At 42.3% G+C, this 20,100-nt stretch overlaps 1 protein-coding gene across 1 annotated transcript in view; it reads right to left on the reverse strand.

The window, feature by feature from the left end:
* Positions 1-20,100, reverse strand: part of nrxn3b (neurexin 3b) — a 436,656-nt gene that overhangs the window by 95,323 nt on the left and 321,233 nt on the right. The window contains exon 19 of the mRNA XM_050058660.1: positions 15,621-15,802. Within this exon, the coding sequence (XP_049914617.1) occupies positions 15,621-15,802 (182 nt within the window). The remainder of the gene's footprint in view (positions 1-15,620; positions 15,803-20,100) is intronic.

A 20,100-nucleotide genomic window follows, 5' to 3' on the forward strand; every position in this document is an offset into this window, starting at 1 on the left:
CCCCCCCCCCCCCCCCCCCAATTAAAAATAATAATAATGATGTTATACTTGTTTTCAGTGCTTACACAGACGGACATGTTCTCACTTATTACCTAACCCAGTATAAAAACATAAACAATGCACCATGAGTCTGACTTCATCACTGACTTGTCTATACGAGTCAATTAATGTGTCGTTGTCAAGCCTCTTCCTTTGATGCTTGTGGCTCTGTCTGAAAGAACTTGTCAGTACGCTAACGATTGTCATGTCAAAGAGAAAGGTCACGCTTTCCTTCCTTAAAATACCAAGCAACAAAAATGCTGCATTCTGCCTTCACTGTACGGTACATTTTTGGTGGCACCCAGGGCAAACGCCGTGGACAGTCCTCTGAAACTGGAAGGTGGTCATGTGTGTTATAATGTTATTATACAGTTTTCAAATAAACTATGATTTGGTGAATTTGGGGAGACAAAGCATAGTTTTTTGACTGCTAAAGCACTATCTATGGTCTATCAGAATTACCTTATACCAGGAGGTGAAATTGTGGAACTGTGCACTCGGTAGAAGAGCTGAAATAATTGTCTCCCATCCTGATGAAAATGTTTATGGTGCATGCATAAGCTCATACATGTGTGCATGCAAGAACATACCCAAGGGTCCTGGTTTGGGAGGTTGAAAGCTAGCTAGCAACTGGTAGGGTCAATATCTAGAATTGCTCAGAGTTGAAGGGTGTGTAGACCCAACAGCGTTACCATGGGGACTCGAGGGCCTGGTCTCATAGATGTGTGAATATGTGACATACACTTTTAACAACAAACCGCGTGGTGGAGGGCACAAAATGTGTTAAAATTACGTGCTGGCAACATGAAAACAATGTCAATGCAAAGTCTATAAGAATCTTTTGTCACTAGGTGGACACCTAAACTAGTATAAAGAGCAGGAGAGTCCAAATATGGCTGGTTGGGTGATGTATGGGTCAAACAAACATGGACTTTCAACCAGGAGATAGTGTTCATGTTCCGTGTGAACCAAAAGTCAATGTAGTTTCATGACTTTATGAACTTAACATAACGTCGCAAAGTACTTTATTTTGGTATTTTGGATAATTACGCAAAGTACGTAATTTATAGGGCTGTAGTCAACCAAAGAAAATCTTGGTCGACTTATAGGGCTGTAGTCAACCAAAGAAAATCTTGGTCGACTAAAGTCGTACATAATCTTCAACTAATGGATTAGTCGTGGGAAAAAAAAATCTGCATGTTATTTTTACTTCTGCGATGGTGAGTCTGTGGCACTGCAGTTACACCTCCAAAACGCTAGTCAGTGGTGGAGGACTGTGTTAAGTGCTGTAAGGTTTAGTTGATTCAAAACACACATTAAACATGGCTTAATAGAGACAATTTACAAAAGTACACAAATCAGCTTCACTATAAATCGCAGCATTCACAGACAAACACTTGTCTTTATCTGGACACATTTTCCCCACAAATACAACATGCTAACGTTATTAGCACAAGTCTATGGCATTTTACATTATATAAATTAGCCTAGCGCCTAGCGATCTTTTCCTCTTCTCATATAAAACCAGGGACAACAGCAACACTTAACAAAGGTAATGGCACATAGTTTGGCTCCATTACAACTCACAAGATTCACCAACAAACAGCTGTCTTATACTAAACACGTTTTCCAAGCAAATACAACATGCTAAAGTTATTAGCGCCAGCCTATGGCATTTTACATTGTATACATTAGTCTAGCGACGAGCGGAGATTTCCTCTGCTCATATGAAGCCAGGATAAATCCCGAAGTATAAATCCCTGAAGGATAAATCACACACACGACTTAAAATGCTGTTTTAGTGGAGGCTTTACTGTCTTTACAATTTATTGTTTCTTATCTGTGAAATACAAGTAAATACAAGCTTCATTTCCACTGAGGGAAATGGTGTCAGTATACAGAAACTGACAAGTCTGCATCACCGCGACGCTGAGCATTAGGGTGGGCGAGTTCAACTTTCTGTCAACAACGGGGGTGTTTTGAAAACACCCCCACTTTCACAGGTAACTTAGCCTGTCCCCCCCACCGCAGGAAATAATGGATTAATCCTGGAAAGCTGTTGATGTAGCACTTTCCTCCTTATGACAGGAACATGGCGATTATTCGACTTGGTCGGACGAGAGCATAGCGACCAAATAATCGACTAGTCGACCAGGAGACTACAGCCCTAGTAATTAAATGTTACTCACGTCCTGAAAGGGTTATGGTTAGGGTTATTTTGTTTTCCTTTTTTTTGGATTCCCAATAAACCTCTTTTAAACTTAAACTTTTTCCCCTGCCTCATGTGACTGTGGATCTCCAGAAAAGGAACAGAAACACGAGTCAAAACCGAGACACCTCACAAACTAAGTGGCTAAAGAACCGTGGTGCGTTGAAACGGCCACTACAAATGTGATTGCTTGTTTAATGTGTAATAAAGAATGACAGATTGATACCATTTCTCCATTAACTTGCCAAACACTGAAAATGTTCTGGTGACATAACGAATAAATGGTTTAGTGAAAGAGCAGACTCCTGAATTTAAAATGGCCACCACTAAAAAGACCCCACTGTGTCCACACCTCTGTGAGTATAACCTTGGCCTCCACCAGGAGCTTTAGCAGAGATGTTTTTCGCACTGCAGCTGAATTCAAACCGACTGACCGCTCAGCTACCAGCGCCCAATCCAGCAGTTAGTATGAAAACAATAGTGCTGAGGCAGTGTAGCAGAGAGAGGGAGGGAGAGATAAGAAGGAGTGAGAGATAAGAGGGGGAAAGCTGGTAGCGGGTGGAGGGTAGCGGGTAGCAGGGGGTGGGGGGGTGGGTGGCATCAGAGTGAGACAGAAAGGCAACACATAATTTGGAATTCACAGCCAATGTGCTGAGACCTATCTGAGCCAAGTTTGTCTCTGATCCTGCTCTGAATTCTAAAATACCCACATCTCTCTATCTCCCCCCCCCTTTCCTCCCACCTCTTCTTATTCTCCCCCCTCCATCCACCCTTTTTTTCATTCAGCCTCTTGTATTTGTTCTACTTTTGGATGTACACGATGCTCCACTCTCTGTCTCTTTCATCTTCTCCTTCTGTCTCTTCATCACTGTGAGAATGGGATTCATGTCCTACCATGAAGCTGGGAAAACACGAGCATCCCCCAGAGGGGCCGCTGTCAGAGAGCAAAGTACGGAGAGGGAGGCACACTGTTTGTTGTTCCTCATTGAATTTTTCATCTTAATCCATGAAATATACATTGCACAGGCCGGGGCTAAGGCCAGGAACCACATGGGTACATTGTAATAATGTCGCTGTGTTTGTCCAACTTGAGCGGTTATTACTTGCTGTTGGGAAGATGTGTGTGTAAGAGGGTCTGCTTCATAAACTGTTGCCCCCAAAGGCCCTTTGTTTGACACGGTTGACTGACAGGCAGATGTCCCTGAAGAGCCCCGGTATCATGTTTGGAGTGTCAGTGCCAGCTTACTGTGGTGTGAGAATTTGTTGAAGGTGCCTGTGGAAGTGTGTGTGTGTTTATATATATACGTGGCAGAAAGAGTGAGAGAATAAGTGAGAGTGAGAGTGTGGGCGGGTGTGTATTGGAGCCAGAGAGGGAGAACTAAAGAGTGCGAGGACTTGTGTTACATATGTTTTTGTGTATCCATGCATGCTCTGTTTGAGACAATACAAGAGGCAAAGAGGCTTTTGTTGTAATGTGCATTTAAGTGTGTCTGCAGATCTTTATTTTCTGTGTTTTCAGTTAAAGGGAAGGTGCCAGTGGAAGTTGTTAATTTTTGATGAGCGCATGCACCAAACACTCAACCTCCATCCTTGATTATTCCGTGTCAACTCATGAACATCAGCGACTATACTTAAAGTCGCACAAACACCTTTCTCTCTGTCACATACTCTTAGGGCTAAAAGGTGTGATTTCACTCAGTTAGTGAGAACAGAGATTTAACTAAAGGGTGACTTTACGACAAAGATTAAATGGAACAAGATCTTACAACACTGTCAAACTGTCAAAAACTCCCTCGGAATGAGTGAGATGGTTACAAAAACTTCTATCATTGCAATCCAGCCATATTCTTACATCAGAGCCATCAAGGTACTGGAAAAGGTCCACTTCTGAAAAAATGACAACACTAAAGAGATTTTCAGTCAAGTTCACCTTTAAAGGCAAGTGAAACTTAAATGCATGATGTTTTCCACTACTTGGCACTACACACGTCTGGATTACAATCAGGCAAGTCACCCTGCTGCCTCTTTAAGTCCAAATTTCATTGCATTTTGTTTAGTAATTAATAAATCAATGGAATATTTGCTCTGCAATTCAAGCATCAACTGGGGTAGGTCCTGCATCATTATCTAATCCTGTGACCTGTCTTGTTGAGGGGCAGAATCTCTTGTAAGCCCAGTTCAGACCAAAGATTTGCGACAAGAGTCCAGTCGAAACAGGCAACTACTTGCAATACGCTGTTCTGCAACGTGGTGCAGGTTCACACCAAGTGACCACGATGGGACGGTGTATCATCTCTAGTCAACAACCCTCTCTACTTCTGATCTGTAACGTTGACAGGAAGTGACCACCATGAGACGGTGTATCATCTCTAGTCAACAACTCTCTGTGCTTCTGATCTGTTTTGCAGCTTTTCAGACTTATTTTGTGGCTGAGTATAATTTGTAGCTTCTTAAAATCTGAATGAGGATAGTGATAGTGAGATACTGGCTACAGTGATGAATCAAAACCAGCATCAGATGGACTATATTCATAATCAATACGCCACAATAATATAAATAACCAGCGCCAATTCATCAGTCAATGAGAATGTGTGTGTGGGCGGGGCATAAGCACATACAGCCAGCAGCAGCAGCAGCGACACTGGCACACCGTGAGGACGGAAACAGAGGGCTCAGCGGGGACTGAGCACCTGCCGCAGCAAGCCAACACGCCGTCTGCAGCCATTTTGACTTGACCAGCAGACTTCACTACAAGCTGATTGGCTGTTGAAACAGGCGACGTGCTTTAAAACCAGCTGCCGGCCATTTGACCAGCTGAGTTGCAGATGACATCATCAACCGGCTTGAGTCGAGCTCAGACCAGCCAGTTCACACCGTTGCTACTGTTCTCTGCAACGTTCTAAAACAGTTGAATCTCGTTACGAATCTTTGATCTGAACTGGGCTGTAAAAGGCCTTTACACTCTAGGGTTGTTTTTTTTATGTGCGATCAATACGCACGTCAACATATTTTTTCAAAGTGCTGTTTTTGTCATGAGCACTATTACACAGATTGCAAATATTACACAGAGAAAAAGCGCAACTCTTTTTCAGAACAAGGTTGATTTTTTGAAGCGTTCTCACAGCGAATAAAAGCATCAACTGGATGGACATCAAGTCACAACGCCATCACAATGGCAGAACTGTTGCACACAACACAGGCCTCATTTTAGATACATAACACTTATTCCAACACGCATTTGCTACAGCAGACATTTTGACTTGAGTTGTCATAGTAGGAAAATCAGGCGTTACTAATGGAATTAACAATCACTCTCTTTTATTCGAGTGCCCAAATAAGCCAGTGACAGTGTACCAGCATGTGCAACACCACTGAAGCAGACATATGGAATTTATCCATCATTAACACCTGTGATTTTCCTACTGTGGAATGTCAAAATGTCCTCTATGAAAAAGGCCTATCAGATTTTAAATTTGATAAAACAGAGCTGTGGCGGAACAGATTAGTGCTTGGAATCGATACCCAGAGTTAATGTAATCAGTATCGGGAGAGTAAAAGTTGGATCGATGCATCTCTAATAGGAGTACTGTGTGGGTCTCTGGACATTAATTATAAAGTGTTAGTTGAGGGGGAGTGGGATGTCAAACAGCAACCTAACAGGTTAATGTGGCCATGACCACAAAAAATTTTGCCACCGCTAACTGAGAGTAGAGAATCTAGTTTTAAAGGTTTCTAAATTTGCCACAGCTGCCTTAGAATAAAACCTGTCAAGCTAATTCTGTACTGTCCATAAAATCACATTTGTCTGATTCTTAAAACACTTACAGGCCGAACACAACCTTCAAATCCAGAATAAAATCAAGCCTGAGTGACACTTTATGATCACATAGTTTTTCATAACTTCTCATGAAAGTACCTACAGTAGTATGTAAAGGTGTACCTCACCCACACATGTCCACTCACCATCTGGCAGCTAGTATGCCAGTTCGGCCCAGCCTGCTGTGAAATGTCATTATGTCAACAGTGTCGCCCCCCCGGGATGTTATAGTGCTGATATTCTGGTATTATATACTGACCTCATGAGAAGCAACATGTGCTGGTGCCAATAATAATCTTGTAATGATTATTATAAGTTTAAGTAACAGCCATACGGTGAAATAACACAGTCTGCTGTATCACCTGGAAAATCTGGATAATAAAGCAGTGGAGATAAAAATAACTCTCAGCTTCAGAGAAACACTTATTTATCAACAAAGTTATAATAATGCTGACTGCGTGTACTGCATGCAACTAGTAGTGAAAACAGCTGCGAGGTATATTTTCCCAGGTCTTTATTTCCGAGGGGGGAATCAAATGTGGGAGGTAAGGAAATACAAACTCAAATAAGAAGCTGTAATGTTATCAGAGGCCATGAGCCATAACCGCGATAATATCTATCTTTCCCTGCCGAGGTAGGGTAACTCGATAGAGGCAATACATTGCCGGCCATATACGCGCTGATGCACACAGGTACACATCAAACATCTTATATTAGGTCTGTCAGAGGGAGAGGGAGAGGGAGAGGGAGAGGGTGAGAAAGGAAGGAAGGAATGGAGGTAGATGTGGAAGCAGAGAAAAACATTCAGACACAGACAAAGCTGATGGATAGATGGAGGAAGACAGGAATGAGTGAAGGACTAAATGATTCATGCATCTCGCACTCCTGCATTAATACATTAAAAACATACATGCATTAGTGTGCGTGTAATGTATGTACGGGCGATGAAAAAATGGATACAGCGTCGTCTGCACCATATAGCATTTACCATCCACAGCCATTCATCTCATCCCACATCTTGTGTCTGAGTGTCTGCACTTGGGTTTTCAATTATCCAGCAGCCGCACCTTTTCTCCCTGTGAATTAGCATGAGGGGAAAACTCAAGTGGGTAATGGAATTCCGTGGGCCGTCGCTCCATTACAAAAATATGAGGCTGATTGGTTGTCAATGTATGTTTGAACGATTTAGCATATCTCCAGGGATGAAGAGGAAAGTGTGAATGTGTGTGTGTTTGGCACGTGCTGGGTGAGATCAGACGAAAAATGCCCGTGCGTGTTGAGACATCTGGAGCAGCTGTGCACCCATTTGGAGAAGTTTATGAAGGCTATTACTATTATCACCAGAAAGGGTTTTTTTATTTCGCAAACTATAAAGATGTGACCGCTTATGTGATTTCTGAGGGAAATTTAAAGCTCTTTAACACCTTTCTGACAACTTCAGATTCATATTAAATAATCCCTATTAATACTGAAATGTTAAAAGCTCACAATTAAGCAATAAACCAGCCATCACAACAAAAGGCTTTACGGTTCAAACAAAAGCAGCTCAGTTTTTAGGATCTTAAATGTCAGGTTATCCATAAACTGGAAATTGGAGTTTTAGTTGTGATGACTTTGTTCTGAGAGTGGCGTGCATTCAAAGGAGCTCCATGTGATATTCAAAGCATCAATATGGTGGCAAACAATCATTTGCTCTGTAAATATAAACTGGAGTAATAGTGCATGTCCACTATACGCAACCAGGATTTTGCTCCCATTCATTGTGTATTGGACAAGAAATGCTAAAGTGAAACTAGTGATAAATGTGCCGTAGTTTATAATCTATAATGTAAAATGACATGTTTTACAGTGAATGTCTAGGCTAAGAAAAATATTGTTCATGTAAATCAGCCATTTACAGTTGAACTTATAAAATATGACAGAAAACGAGCTGGTAGAGACGGAGGCGGGGGGATTGAGGATGGACACAAGTGACCAGTGGGCAAGGGCGGATGCAAGTTTATGAAAATTGGTCGCATAGACTGGGCATGCGCCATAATGGCGTCTTGGGAAGAGACTTAAGTCACACTTCTTCTTTGTGCGTTGTAATCTGAGCTTATTTGTTTTTTGTTGTGGTGGGACACACTGGCAATGCGAGCATGCGAGTACCTGTGTTCGTGTCATACTAGTGAGCTAATTTCCGCCGCTACTATGGCAGCTACCGCTAATATTGGGATGGTGGTGTGGAAGCATAGCGCCCACTCTCCTGTTCCCCCCTTGTTAATACTGTTAGCTTTATCAGCACTGTTGCTGTTGTAAGCACTGTTTGCACTGTTAGCACCATTAGCCTCTAGCGTCCAGCTCAGCCACTCCATGTTGAGAGCCGTGTGCAGTCAACCTCTGAGTCGCAGCTTCAGGCGGAATATCATATAGAGCTTATTTAAAGAGAGCCTATTGTCAGTCCCTCCAGAAAAACGCGATTATGCCATCGCATAATTCAATGCATAATCAGCCAAAGTACGCATATTTATGCGGGGGCCGCATTTTTTCAAAGACGCCGCACTTTCGCTGCATAAATCGCCGATTTCCACGCAAAATGTGCGAAATATGCAGGGCTTGCATGATTTCATAATCCCCGCATTTTCGTTGCAAAAAAAGTCAAATATATCTTAGCAGAACGTTGAAAAATGTTGCGTTTACTTCACACAAGAGCAGCCATTTTCCCCCTGTTGCCTTGGGAATGTTATAAAGTGACGTAATTACGCGATGTGAACGTCATCGGATGTGTGCATAAAAATAAAATGTAAAATGTGTGCAGGAAGCACACACATTTTTTATTTTTTTAGATTTCATTTATTCATTTTTACAGAAGTTGTAGCATATTCCTTTTGTAAAGCTACAGAACTTCACTTTATTTTGTAAGTTTGAGCCATGTGTTTATTAAGGTCTGAAATAAAACAAGATGAGAACTTAAATATTCCCTGCACTTTCTGTGATGTAGTAGGCCTATGCTTGCATATCATAGGAAGTAATTAGAAATGACTCATTAAATTAAGGTAGTAGCCTAGTGAGAACAGGGTGTTGGGGGAATCACTTTTTTTTCTCTTTTTCATCAAACCGCAGTTTTTGCAAGTTCCCGCAATCTTCACAAGTTCCCGCAGTTTTTGCAAGTTCCCGCAATTTCATCGCATAAAATTGCATAAATATCCCGCATATTCCATCGCATTTTTTAAGAAAACGTGCCGCATAATCAAGGATTTTTGCCTGCAACAATCACAAAAAAACTATTTTACAATATCGGATATTCATATTAAATGTGGCCAGAGTTTCAAATAATGGGGGAAACATTACATTACAAACAGGTATAGGTTTACCCATAACAGGAAGGTGTCTGTTTAATTTCACTCAATAGCTTTTGGAGAAAGGGTGGGATTTAATAAGTTTATACTTCCTCCCACTCCTTTTCGAATGTGTTAATCAAAATAACTACACGTTTACAATTGCTTTTCATTATGCGTTTTGTTGATATTACTTCCGGTCTGTCTGTCCGCTTGTTTTATGTTCATGTCTTTTTTTTTTTACATGTTCAAAATAAATATCAAAAATCAAACATGTAAAAGTAATTCCCTTGAGCTAAAATTTCAGGTGTCAGACCGTTCTGAATACTCGCGCTACTGTTTCCAATGTTTTTCTACTTTTGAGACAAGCTGACGTCAGCCCAGGCACATTACGTACACTGCTACATGTAGCTACATGCTAACATCAGGGAAACATGTAATTTTGCTTATAGATATTGTTGAATTTTCTCTGATTTCGGGTCTTATTCCTGCTGGAACATTTCTGAATGGGAAGATTTTGGTTTAGATCATCGTCCTGTTCAGTGCTATTTTAACACAGCTGGTTTATTTTCCTTTCTACCTGCTGCTACATAGCCCTCCAACAGGTAAAACCTACACAGAACTGTGTAAAAAAAACTGTACAATCAGTTTAATAATGATTAATATGAATACCTCATTGTACCAGAGGCAATGCAACACAGCAGAGCAACCTTGCAGGTGTTTTAACATTTAACATTAAAGTAAATCCATAAAATCACTTCATCCTGTAGTTAAACGATCCAGTTAATTAATGTAGTACCAGTTAATATAGCTGATGCTTCCAGAGTCTGCATAACCAACTGCATTACCACTTGACAAAACCCAATGTGCACACAGTGAAGCTGGCAGCAATCAGTCTGTGTAGCAGGTAAAAACCCCGCCCCAACCTGCCTACGAGCGACGTATCATCCATGACACATATATTTCGACCATTACAGTGACTTGCCAGCTGTAAGTACACTGCTACATATGTGTACAAGCTAACGTCAGTGAAACATGTAATCTTGACTGCTGTTGTTGTAGATTTCTGTCACGTTTCGGATCATATTCCTGTTGGAATATGTCTGGTTGACAAGACTTTGCTTTAAAAGCTTTTACTGGTGATTTTTCACAGTATAAAGTGTCGCTATTGTCTATTACAGTCATCCCCCCGCTGCAATGACGGTGCAGAGACACTGAGATGTTGGCCGAATGCACAGATGCAGACAGCCCACAAAAGCTGATCAACCAGAGCAGACTGTGCTTTCTTTGGAGTGTCTCAGACAGAAGGTGAATATAGGTGTTCCAGCACAGACAGAACAAAGAAAAAAGGATTTTCTGAACATTAAAGAATGTGAACATGTTCCAGTTCAAACCCAGAATACAAGTATGAAACTGAAAATGAGTATCAGCGCTCCCCTCTAAGTTACCTGTTCCAGAGAATGTGGTGCAATACCTGCAGAGTCTTTATCTTGTCAGGTGTCTTGCTGTGATTTTTCTCCCTTAATTGGAAACCAAAAGAGCTGCCAGACATGAAACTTGATGGAGCGTTCTCGACTTCAACTTCGCCTGACTCTGACTTGTCACCTACGACATCTTCCAGAGAAGTGGGTTCTTCTGGGCTCACCGGAGCTGTGATGAAGCAGGCGTCAGCTCGCCCTCGCCTCACACTACTCTACTGCAGAGTTCAAACAATGTAAAAGAGAAAAGATTGGGTCTTTGTGGTGGCTTAGGTAGGTAAAGTGTTACTGTCAGGTCCTGTGATCAAACACAGACTCCTCCCTGTCTCTCTGTGTCATTCCTGACTCCGTATTTGAAGACTAGTCTGGATTTCACCTCTTAGATAGCAGACTTTCAAGTACAGGATGCATATTGGCTAATGTTTACATCTGCGGCATCCATAATATTTAGCTTTTATTTACCCTCACATATTCCCAGCCACGGGTGATTAAAATTGATGACACCCCAGTCACAAGGCTGTGTCATCAAAGAAATAGAAGTGCTGATTTTTCTTTAATACCCAGACCGTTTTGAAAAATCATCCTCTAATAAAACAAACTACCACCAGCAGATTTATCACTGTAATAAAGTTACGTCAATGTCTTTTAAAGAGAACAGTTTCTTTACATTAACTGTCCCATCTTGTCTGTTTATGGCAACTTGTAAATACAAGAAAAAGGAGTTTTTCCACTTAAATGATGTCGTATAGATGAAATTCTGAAGGATCTGTGTGTGTGTGTGTGTGTGTGTGTGTGTCTGCATCTGTGTGTCTTGGGTAATCTTCACCTGCAGTCATGTGCAGTCCCTGGTGAGAGACTGTGTGAGTCACAACCGGCACATCTAGCCCACGGCTTAGAGTCTTTCTGTCATGAATTTAAGCTTTTACACACTCACACACACACACACACACACACACACACACACACACACACACTCAAAAATGTACATACGCCACATGAACACATTTCTACTAATCACTGCGGTATTGCGACACCCCGGTTTGACTCATCCTACCCTATGAAGTCACCTGTGATGCAAACGTCTTTGATATTTGTTTTCCACGCAGGTGAAGTTGTTGTCTCAGCATTACACTCAGATTACCTTAAACTACGCGTGACACGAGACGCGAGATGTCCCTGTCTATTTTTTACGCGCCCCGTTAGAACTCGGGAATCAAATGAACTCGTAAACCAAATGCCAGCGACGGCGAAATGTCGCGCTCACCTCCGCAAATTACCCCAAATTGCCCCTCAGATTTCAAACCAAGCATGCAGTTGTTCTTAGCAGTTAAAATGTAAACACTACAATCAGCATTTTAATTCATGATTGCCAAACAAGCCGTGAGCTAATCACGGAGAGGAGGGAGAGGAGATAATGAAGAAAGCAAAAAGAGAGAGGGGAGACCGAGGAGGGAGTCAGTGATTAGGCCTTGCCTCAAAATGTCTGTTTTGCCTCTGCGCTCTGGGCTCTGCGTGTTGAAGAAAATGCCATGTATGCCCTTTTTTTTCTGTCAGAATAAACTGCAAGCATGAGATATTTGAGTCAAAGTCAAGGTCAGTCAAAGACATCCACGATCTCCTGGTGAAGTTTCTGTGTGCAAGTATAAATCTGCAGAATCTCCTCCTTGTTGTTGACATCACCACGTCACACACTCAGCTATCAAAATGTTAAAGTGTGCCGACTGTATTTAGACTTCAGCGACGCTGATTCTCATGAAGTGACCTAATAATTGCAAAGGCTAAGGTAATGGCCCTGGGCCTGAGAAGACCTTTGGTTAGACATATATCCAGAATCGACAGGCGTAACGCATTTAACCTTTTCTTCTAGATTCACTACCTAATGCAAAACGCTGACAGCGAAGACCTGACGTCTGTCATTAGGAGTTATTATCTAATGACATTTCAGCAAAGTCTGAAATATCTGCTAATTTTACACACATAAAACTTGTAGAGACAGCAAAGTTGTTATAGCTGCAAATACAACACTCGTATTGCGGTAACCTTCCCAGAGATTCAATATTCCCACGACTGCAGAGCTGGAGAATAACACAGTCTAATGTGGGGCAAATGTATTATCCAGATAACAACAACAAACATTCGAAGTGAGGTCAAGCAGTGGTTTATTTTCCTGGAGATGTAACCAAATCCACCAGTCTCACAGCTAAATATTCACTCAAGGTCTAATTAATTATTTACTGTTCACCTGTGGCAAAAAAAAAAAAACTAGAGCCTTCTTCATTTGGTTTCTGTTCAATAGTGTAATTGTGGGAAAAAGGGAGCCTTGGAGTGTTGTGATTTCTGCCAAGTATTTTATAGTTTCAGGGTACAATCACTGTTAATATTAAATGAAACCCACTTTGTTTGCACACCCTCGGCTGCCAATAAATCATTTGAAATATTAGCAGTGCCTATGCAGCATAAAAAAACACAGTGTTCAGAACACGCTGCTTCTCTGAATGAATTGGCGACACCTCCAGTTGCTTTTTTCTATTAGTAAATTCATTAGCGCCGTGAGGCTGGACGAATGAAGGCATTCGCCGCCCGACGACTCGCGGCCAAATTTTAAGAGATACCCTGCTTGGCTAGCTGTGCTGTGATATCTAAAAAATTAAAAATGCATTCCTTTTCCTTCCTTTAGGGGCTCCTGCAATTACTCAGTCGGTTAGGGACGCAGAGAGGCATTTCCCACACGTTGCTACTGTACATCTTTATCATTTTGGCTCTATCTGAGCCATTCCTCTTTCACCTATGCATACACTCACACACACACACACACACACACACACACACACACACACACACACACTCTCACTTTATCTCTCTATACTGTAAAGGCAGCTCCAAACTGCTTGCTGTTGGCCCTCATCTTTGCAGAGCAGATGGCTGCTTTTCTGCACCACATGGCCAGCACTCAGGAGATGAGGGGAGCTCTTTAAGAAGAAAAAGACTTTCAATCTGCTTTAGCAACTGTAGCTCCTCCTCATCATCACATCTTTTTTCGCATGCCATCAGCAGGAACTCTCCCACACCCCCCCCCTCAACCCGCCGCTGCCTCTGCATCCCCCCACCGCTCTGATTTGACGCTCTGCATTCATCTGGCTGCTGTTAATGATTATTTAAATACTTAATGCTTATGTAAACGAGTCAAACACAAGGTCGCAAAGTGGGATTATTAAGATGCCGAATGGATGCACGGTCGACTGGCCAAGAATTCCAACTCGCAGCCCCCCCTGTTTTCTATCATGTTCCTCCAACATGTGGCAACACGCTGCATATGTATGGAGAGCCACATTCATTATTCATGCTGGGAGTCAGTTCGAATGTGGTGGAGAAGTAGGGTTATTCTGGAAGAGGATGGCGAGCACAGACTCAGAGCAGAGGAGTAAGTTATCTGTTTTTTTGTTTTTTCTTTTATGGATCTGCACCGTTTGTATAATTCAGTTAGGGCATGATGGGCTGGAATTTGGCCAAAAGCCTGCGATACATAAACCCTGAGGAATGATTCACAGGTTTGTTTGGAGCCATCATCTTGCTTGTGGTTGTAGAAACATATGAGTGCTTATAAAATCGAATTACCGCCTCATGGTTGTTTGGCTCAGTGAAGCAGTCAAGATGCAGTTACAGTTTAAATCTATGTCTGTCCAGATTCTTGTGTTGCCATGACAGTTGAAAATATGGATGTTGTTGCAAAGAAGCTCCATATTCTAAGACACTTATGTTTCACGCACAACATCAGAAGATACAATCAGCACAGTTTCAAGGAGGACACCAGAGATTAGTATCTGACCAAATGTCTCCTCCTCTTTTCCTCTGAATGTCACAGTGAAGCTGACCTTTGACCTGTTGGATATAAATTCCCTTCACTTCATCATTTTATCCTGTTTGAAACACCCTCATCATTACGGTATGAATTCTTTGACCAACAAAATCTGATCAGTTCATTCTTGCCTCAAGTGGACGTTTGTGCCAAATCAGGAAATCCCCTCCAGGCCTTCAACCTACCATTTGAATATCAGTTACTGAACACGTTACCTTGAATACGTGAAAAAAAAAAAAAAACCTCATTGTTATTCTCTCATGCCTCTATGGTGAGCGGAGAATCCAAAAAAGGTGCACATTTTTCATGAATTGAGGTAAACGAGGACCGTGTTTAACAGCAAAACTAAGTCTCACTTATCTGCTTGTTTGCTCAGTACTTTGCAAGTGCATGCATTTTCACTAAAACATTGTTATTCAAAACAGGTCAGTATAAACACTCCATGCGTATGGTGGAGCTCACACACACCCCCACGTGCTCAGGCATGCTCAGGGTGTGCATCTTGTGGGTGGAAGTGATGTAAAATGTAAAGTTTGTATTGTAATGAAAATGCTTGTGTTTGGAGAACTTGAGCACACAGCTGGATAAATGAGACATGAGTTATGTGAGAGTTTGTTTTCATAGTTTTGCTGTTGATAAATGTGGACCCCAATGACATTAATTCATGAAGAAAATCCGCCTCTTTTGGATTCTGGAGGCAAAGTTTTCGTCCCAAATTCAAGGTAAAACCAGGTGAGTAATTGGTATCCAAATGGTCATTTTGCAGGTGAAGTATTCCTTTAATTTATTGTCATTTATAGGAGCTAAAGAGGGAAAGAAAGCTAGCTCGATGTTTCGCCTCAATCTAAATTAAAAACTTCAGCAGAGTGAGTGTGGTGTTAACATGTTTATCATTAGCACTTACGATGTGGAGCATGATGTAGTCACCAAGACGTGGGGCGCTGTCGATGCGGACGAGGATGCCGTCTTTGATGGTAGTGCTAAAGCCCACCGCCAGCCTGTCCGTCCGTGTGCTCGGCCTCTCGTTATTGGGCCATGTGTACGTGATCAGACCGCCTCCTTTCCCAAAGATGTAGGTGGTGCCAGCTGTGGAAACACAAGAAGCAAAAAAAAGTGGCAGGAATTAGATTTATTCAGGAGAAATAGGGGCAGATGAAAGGAGAAAAGGGAAAAATCCAATTCTGTGATGTATAAACATACTGTAACTAGACACTGGGGAGCAGAGTGCGGTCACCAACGAGACACGTTCTGACAAAACTAGATCCAAACCTCCATTTAGGGCTAAATCTGCTCTAATTCCTTTACAGCTACTTTGCCACTGCTCCAATGTAATTGTGTCGAGTTCTATTTTAGGTTTTTAATGGCATTCAGCCACCACCACCTTTTGGGTAGAAGTCAGGAGCTCCCCTGGCGCCATCTATGACCTATCCAGCTCTTAAATATAGCACCTTTCCAGGGAATAACAGCCAGTATGACCAGAACTGGATAAGTCTCCCAATCCTCATGTATTATATATGAGACCTGCAACCAAAGAACAAAGGCTGGCACAAGAAAGAAGAGAAGGGGTGGGGGAAAAAAAATCGAAGAACCTTTGTCTGGTTTAATTTGACAAATGCAGGGCAGAAAAAAGAGGCCTCAGTACCATTGAGGGTAGTGAAGCTCACCAGAATGAAAATTTTTGTTATTACATCAGCCGCTATGCAGATTTGTGTCAGATTAGAGGCTCCGATTGGATCAAGCTCGGCCCTGAGCCACAGAATCTGTGAAAGTTGTTTGTGGATTTCCTTTTTCTATTATCACGTGGAACAGGAGGAGAAAAAAAAAGGAAAAAAGTTTTATTATTTGGTTGCAGGGTCGGATTCAATTCCAACTTCTGAATGTTCCCTAAGGTGCGCCAGAATTAAAGCACTGAATCCTTGAGCCGCTTAGCCATCTCGTCCACATTTAGGCAAAGATAATCAAGAGATCAAAGGCATTAGACCTACAGCAGATAGACTAGTGGGTGAATCAATATGGGAGACGAAACAGACTCCGGTGGCCTAAGGATAGTGGAAAGCATTTGGCCCACCTCAGAGGCTGACAGGGGATTGCTAATGAAGTCTCTGAGCTCTTGCATCAATGTATAAATTCATTTTTTCCTGCCTCCACCATCCCTCCATATCCCTCTCTTCCACATCACCTCTCTCTCCGTCTCCCCTCCCTGTCATTCCACTCTATTCCATTCACTTCCTCTCCAAGTCACCTGAACATCTGTTTGGCCTTGTGATGGGTGCCCAGCTGTCTCACTGTTTCCCCTACGAAGCGGCCAACAATCTGCTCTGTGGTCCATAATACCCTCGAGACTGCAAGAACATATGGATGAGAGGGAGTAAGAGAGAGGGAGAGACTCTATCCAGCAGATGAGTGTCTCTATTTGCCTTCAGGCGCACAAACAGGTCTGCATTTTACACACCTCAGGTGCTGGCAATGCAAACCACCAGCTAAGGTCGTCTATGTGACATGAAAAATACCCAAACAAGTGAAGCATCCTGAGCCTCAAACAACTGCCTCACTTCTCGTAACTAATAACCCTACATGGCTGGTTTAGCACAGACGCCTTCCTTTGAGACTTTTTTTTTTTTCCTGAAGAGAAACAATAACACCTCTCAATGGTTCTCAATGACATCGCAGCAATTGAAGCTGATGTTTGTGTTGTGAATCACCTGCCTCAAATAGCTCATTTCCTCTATGGCATCGCGTCTGGCTGAAAAACACACCCTGATGCCACAAAGGCAGCAGATAGCAGCCTGCAGCCAGGTTGCACCGGATCTGGCCCCGCTGTCTCGTTGCCTCAAAGTTTCTTCTTGCCAAAAGAGTTCAGGCAGACTTGGGATCTGTTTCCCCGGCAAACGAGCAAACTTCGCCTATCTCATCTAACACACACTCTTTTTTTCCGGAGGGGATGACGATGATGAGCAGCAAAGATACAAGCACCCCGGGGAGCCAATTATCACATTGAGGAGATTTGCTTAGTGTTTCAAGAAGACAATGTTTCGGCATGAAACACACACGGGCAGCCACACACGCACCGACAGACGCACACACAGGCAAGCTGATGGAGGCACAAATGCACATCGTGGGGATTTAAAGCGTGCTAACATGTGTGCAGACACACAAACACTCAGAACAGGATGCCTTCTCACATACGATCGCACGAGTGGGTGATTATTTACACAAGTACAGAGAAGAGAGAGAACCCGAGATGGCCGAAATGTAGCACATTCCCCTGAAAACCTGCTGGGCCCAGACTGCACCGGCTGCATTTCCACACAGAGAGGAAGTCTACTGCATATCAATTCATGCATTCATTGTGTGCAAAGCTCTCAAAGTGTGGCGTCATTTCTGATACTTATCTGAAAATTTCAACAGAGAAATAAAACTGTGCAACGCAGAGGAAACGCAGACTTGTGGCAGAGAGGCTGAACTCCCAAGGTCAAGAGTTTCATTTGAATAACTCTGCTTCAGAGCAAAAGGGCTTTTTCCAGGCGCGAGGGCTTTTCCACTCAAGTGTGGATGTAAGTAACGCCAATGTAATTGAATTTCAGCGATTTTGCAAAGAGACTAATTAGATGAAAGAGGGTAAGCAGTGGCATATTTTAAATTTTCTAGCATATTTTAGCATGCCTACTCTCAATTACTTCAACCAACACCTCCTTGGGCGCTAACCTGCCCCGAAACTATTCACAAACAATAGTCTCATCAAGGTTTTTTTCCCTTCCCTACCCCATATTAAAAAATTGTTACACTGAAAACAGAATGCAGAAAAGAGAAAAATGAAGCTTTTCTTCATTAAAAAAAAGAATCAACACGTATTGCTTTCGCTGTGTTGAAGCGGTGTGTACTCTACATTAGCAAGACGATCTCACATTAGTACTTTGGCAAAAACCTTTTAAAATGTGCATGTAATTAGAAGTGCAAGAGTGCAACAAAAAAGACTGTCATTCAGCGTCGGGAAAATAACAGTTCTTTAGTGAGTCAAGCGTTAAAGAAGAAGGAGCTCTGTAACAGATTTTTTTTCACCTTGATTTCCTTAATAGCACTTTAACAAAGACTTTGAAACAACACTTGGGATGTTTATCCAGTCAGCTGTTAAAGACACGAGGTTAAAACTTATGGTTAAAGCAGCAGTCCAGTTTGTTTGCTGAAAACCCTCCTCAGAGTTCCAGGCTTTACTTTGTGCGTCCCTTTCTTTTCTTTCTTTCTTGTTACCACTGAAGACTTTCAATCCACCATCGTGGTCATTCATGGCATTCTTTCAGAGATGGACACTTAGAGGTATCATGCCAGTAAACACAAATGAAGCATCCAACATGTATGCCTTTCACAGTGATGAGTCTCTGGTGAAAAGCCAACTACAGGGGAAATATCATCAAAGGAATCAAATCTACAAACAGATTACTGCACAAGATGTTATTTTGGTGGATCAGAGGGGACTTTCATCTCCATATTTGAATAATGCAATCTTGCCATGGCCAGTGGGTATTGGAGGGAGGCCATTTGAAATCTAATTGTGGCATATGGGTGCTCTATTGATTCCTGAGTGAAGTGACGGCAGATAGGAAGCCCTCGGAAAGAAATTAAGAGCAGCGCTGATTTTTTTGATTGATGGTTGACAATAAAACAAAATACCCCCCTATGAGCTCTAAACATGTCTGACGTTAGCTTTTAAAGAACGGCATTGCACTAATGCGTTACTCTCCAGTGTTGTGATTCATTGCATCTGCAGAGTGCCTCCGTTTAGAGACAAACTGTAGATGAGAGACTAGGTCAAAGCCTTGGCCTCTATTTTGCAGAGGTCCCTTGAGGCGTGGGAGTGCAGACAGAAGGTCAGGACACCTGTCTGCAGAACAGAACTATGTCCTGTCCTTCAGGCGCCCACGTGACTTTACCCAACGAGAGGAGAGAGAGAAAAAAGGAGGATATGGTATTTTCACACAAAGACAGAAATGATGGAAGGTCACCAGTTTCAACACGCTACAGTCGCCAGTCAAAAATGCTGGCACTGTGCGTTCTGCAAATCACACATTTGTTACATTTGGAAGTTTCATATGTATCATAGCAACGTTACTGAAGTGACATGATGTATGAGACCTCGAGTCGTCTCCTTTGGTCTGAATCAGGGACTAATGTTGTTCCAAAGTTGTATAATTGTCTAGAGCTGGTTCGTGTTCTCACGGCAGCATTTACAAGCGGACCAGATCAAATGCCTTGTGTGAGAAAGCTGCTCTTGATTGGTCAGAAAAATCCAGGAAGTAAAGCAAACGCTGAAGAAGAGTACACTTGCAAGATAAATGTGACACTTTCTAATGTCACAATGGAGGGACAACTACGCAGGTTGATTTTAG

The sequence above is a fragment of the Epinephelus moara genome, chromosome 12 (assembly GCF_006386435.1).
Source record: "Epinephelus moara isolate mb chromosome 12, YSFRI_EMoa_1.0, whole genome shotgun sequence".
NCBI classification, from domain to species: Eukaryota; Metazoa; Chordata; class Actinopteri; order Perciformes; family Serranidae; genus Epinephelus; species Epinephelus moara.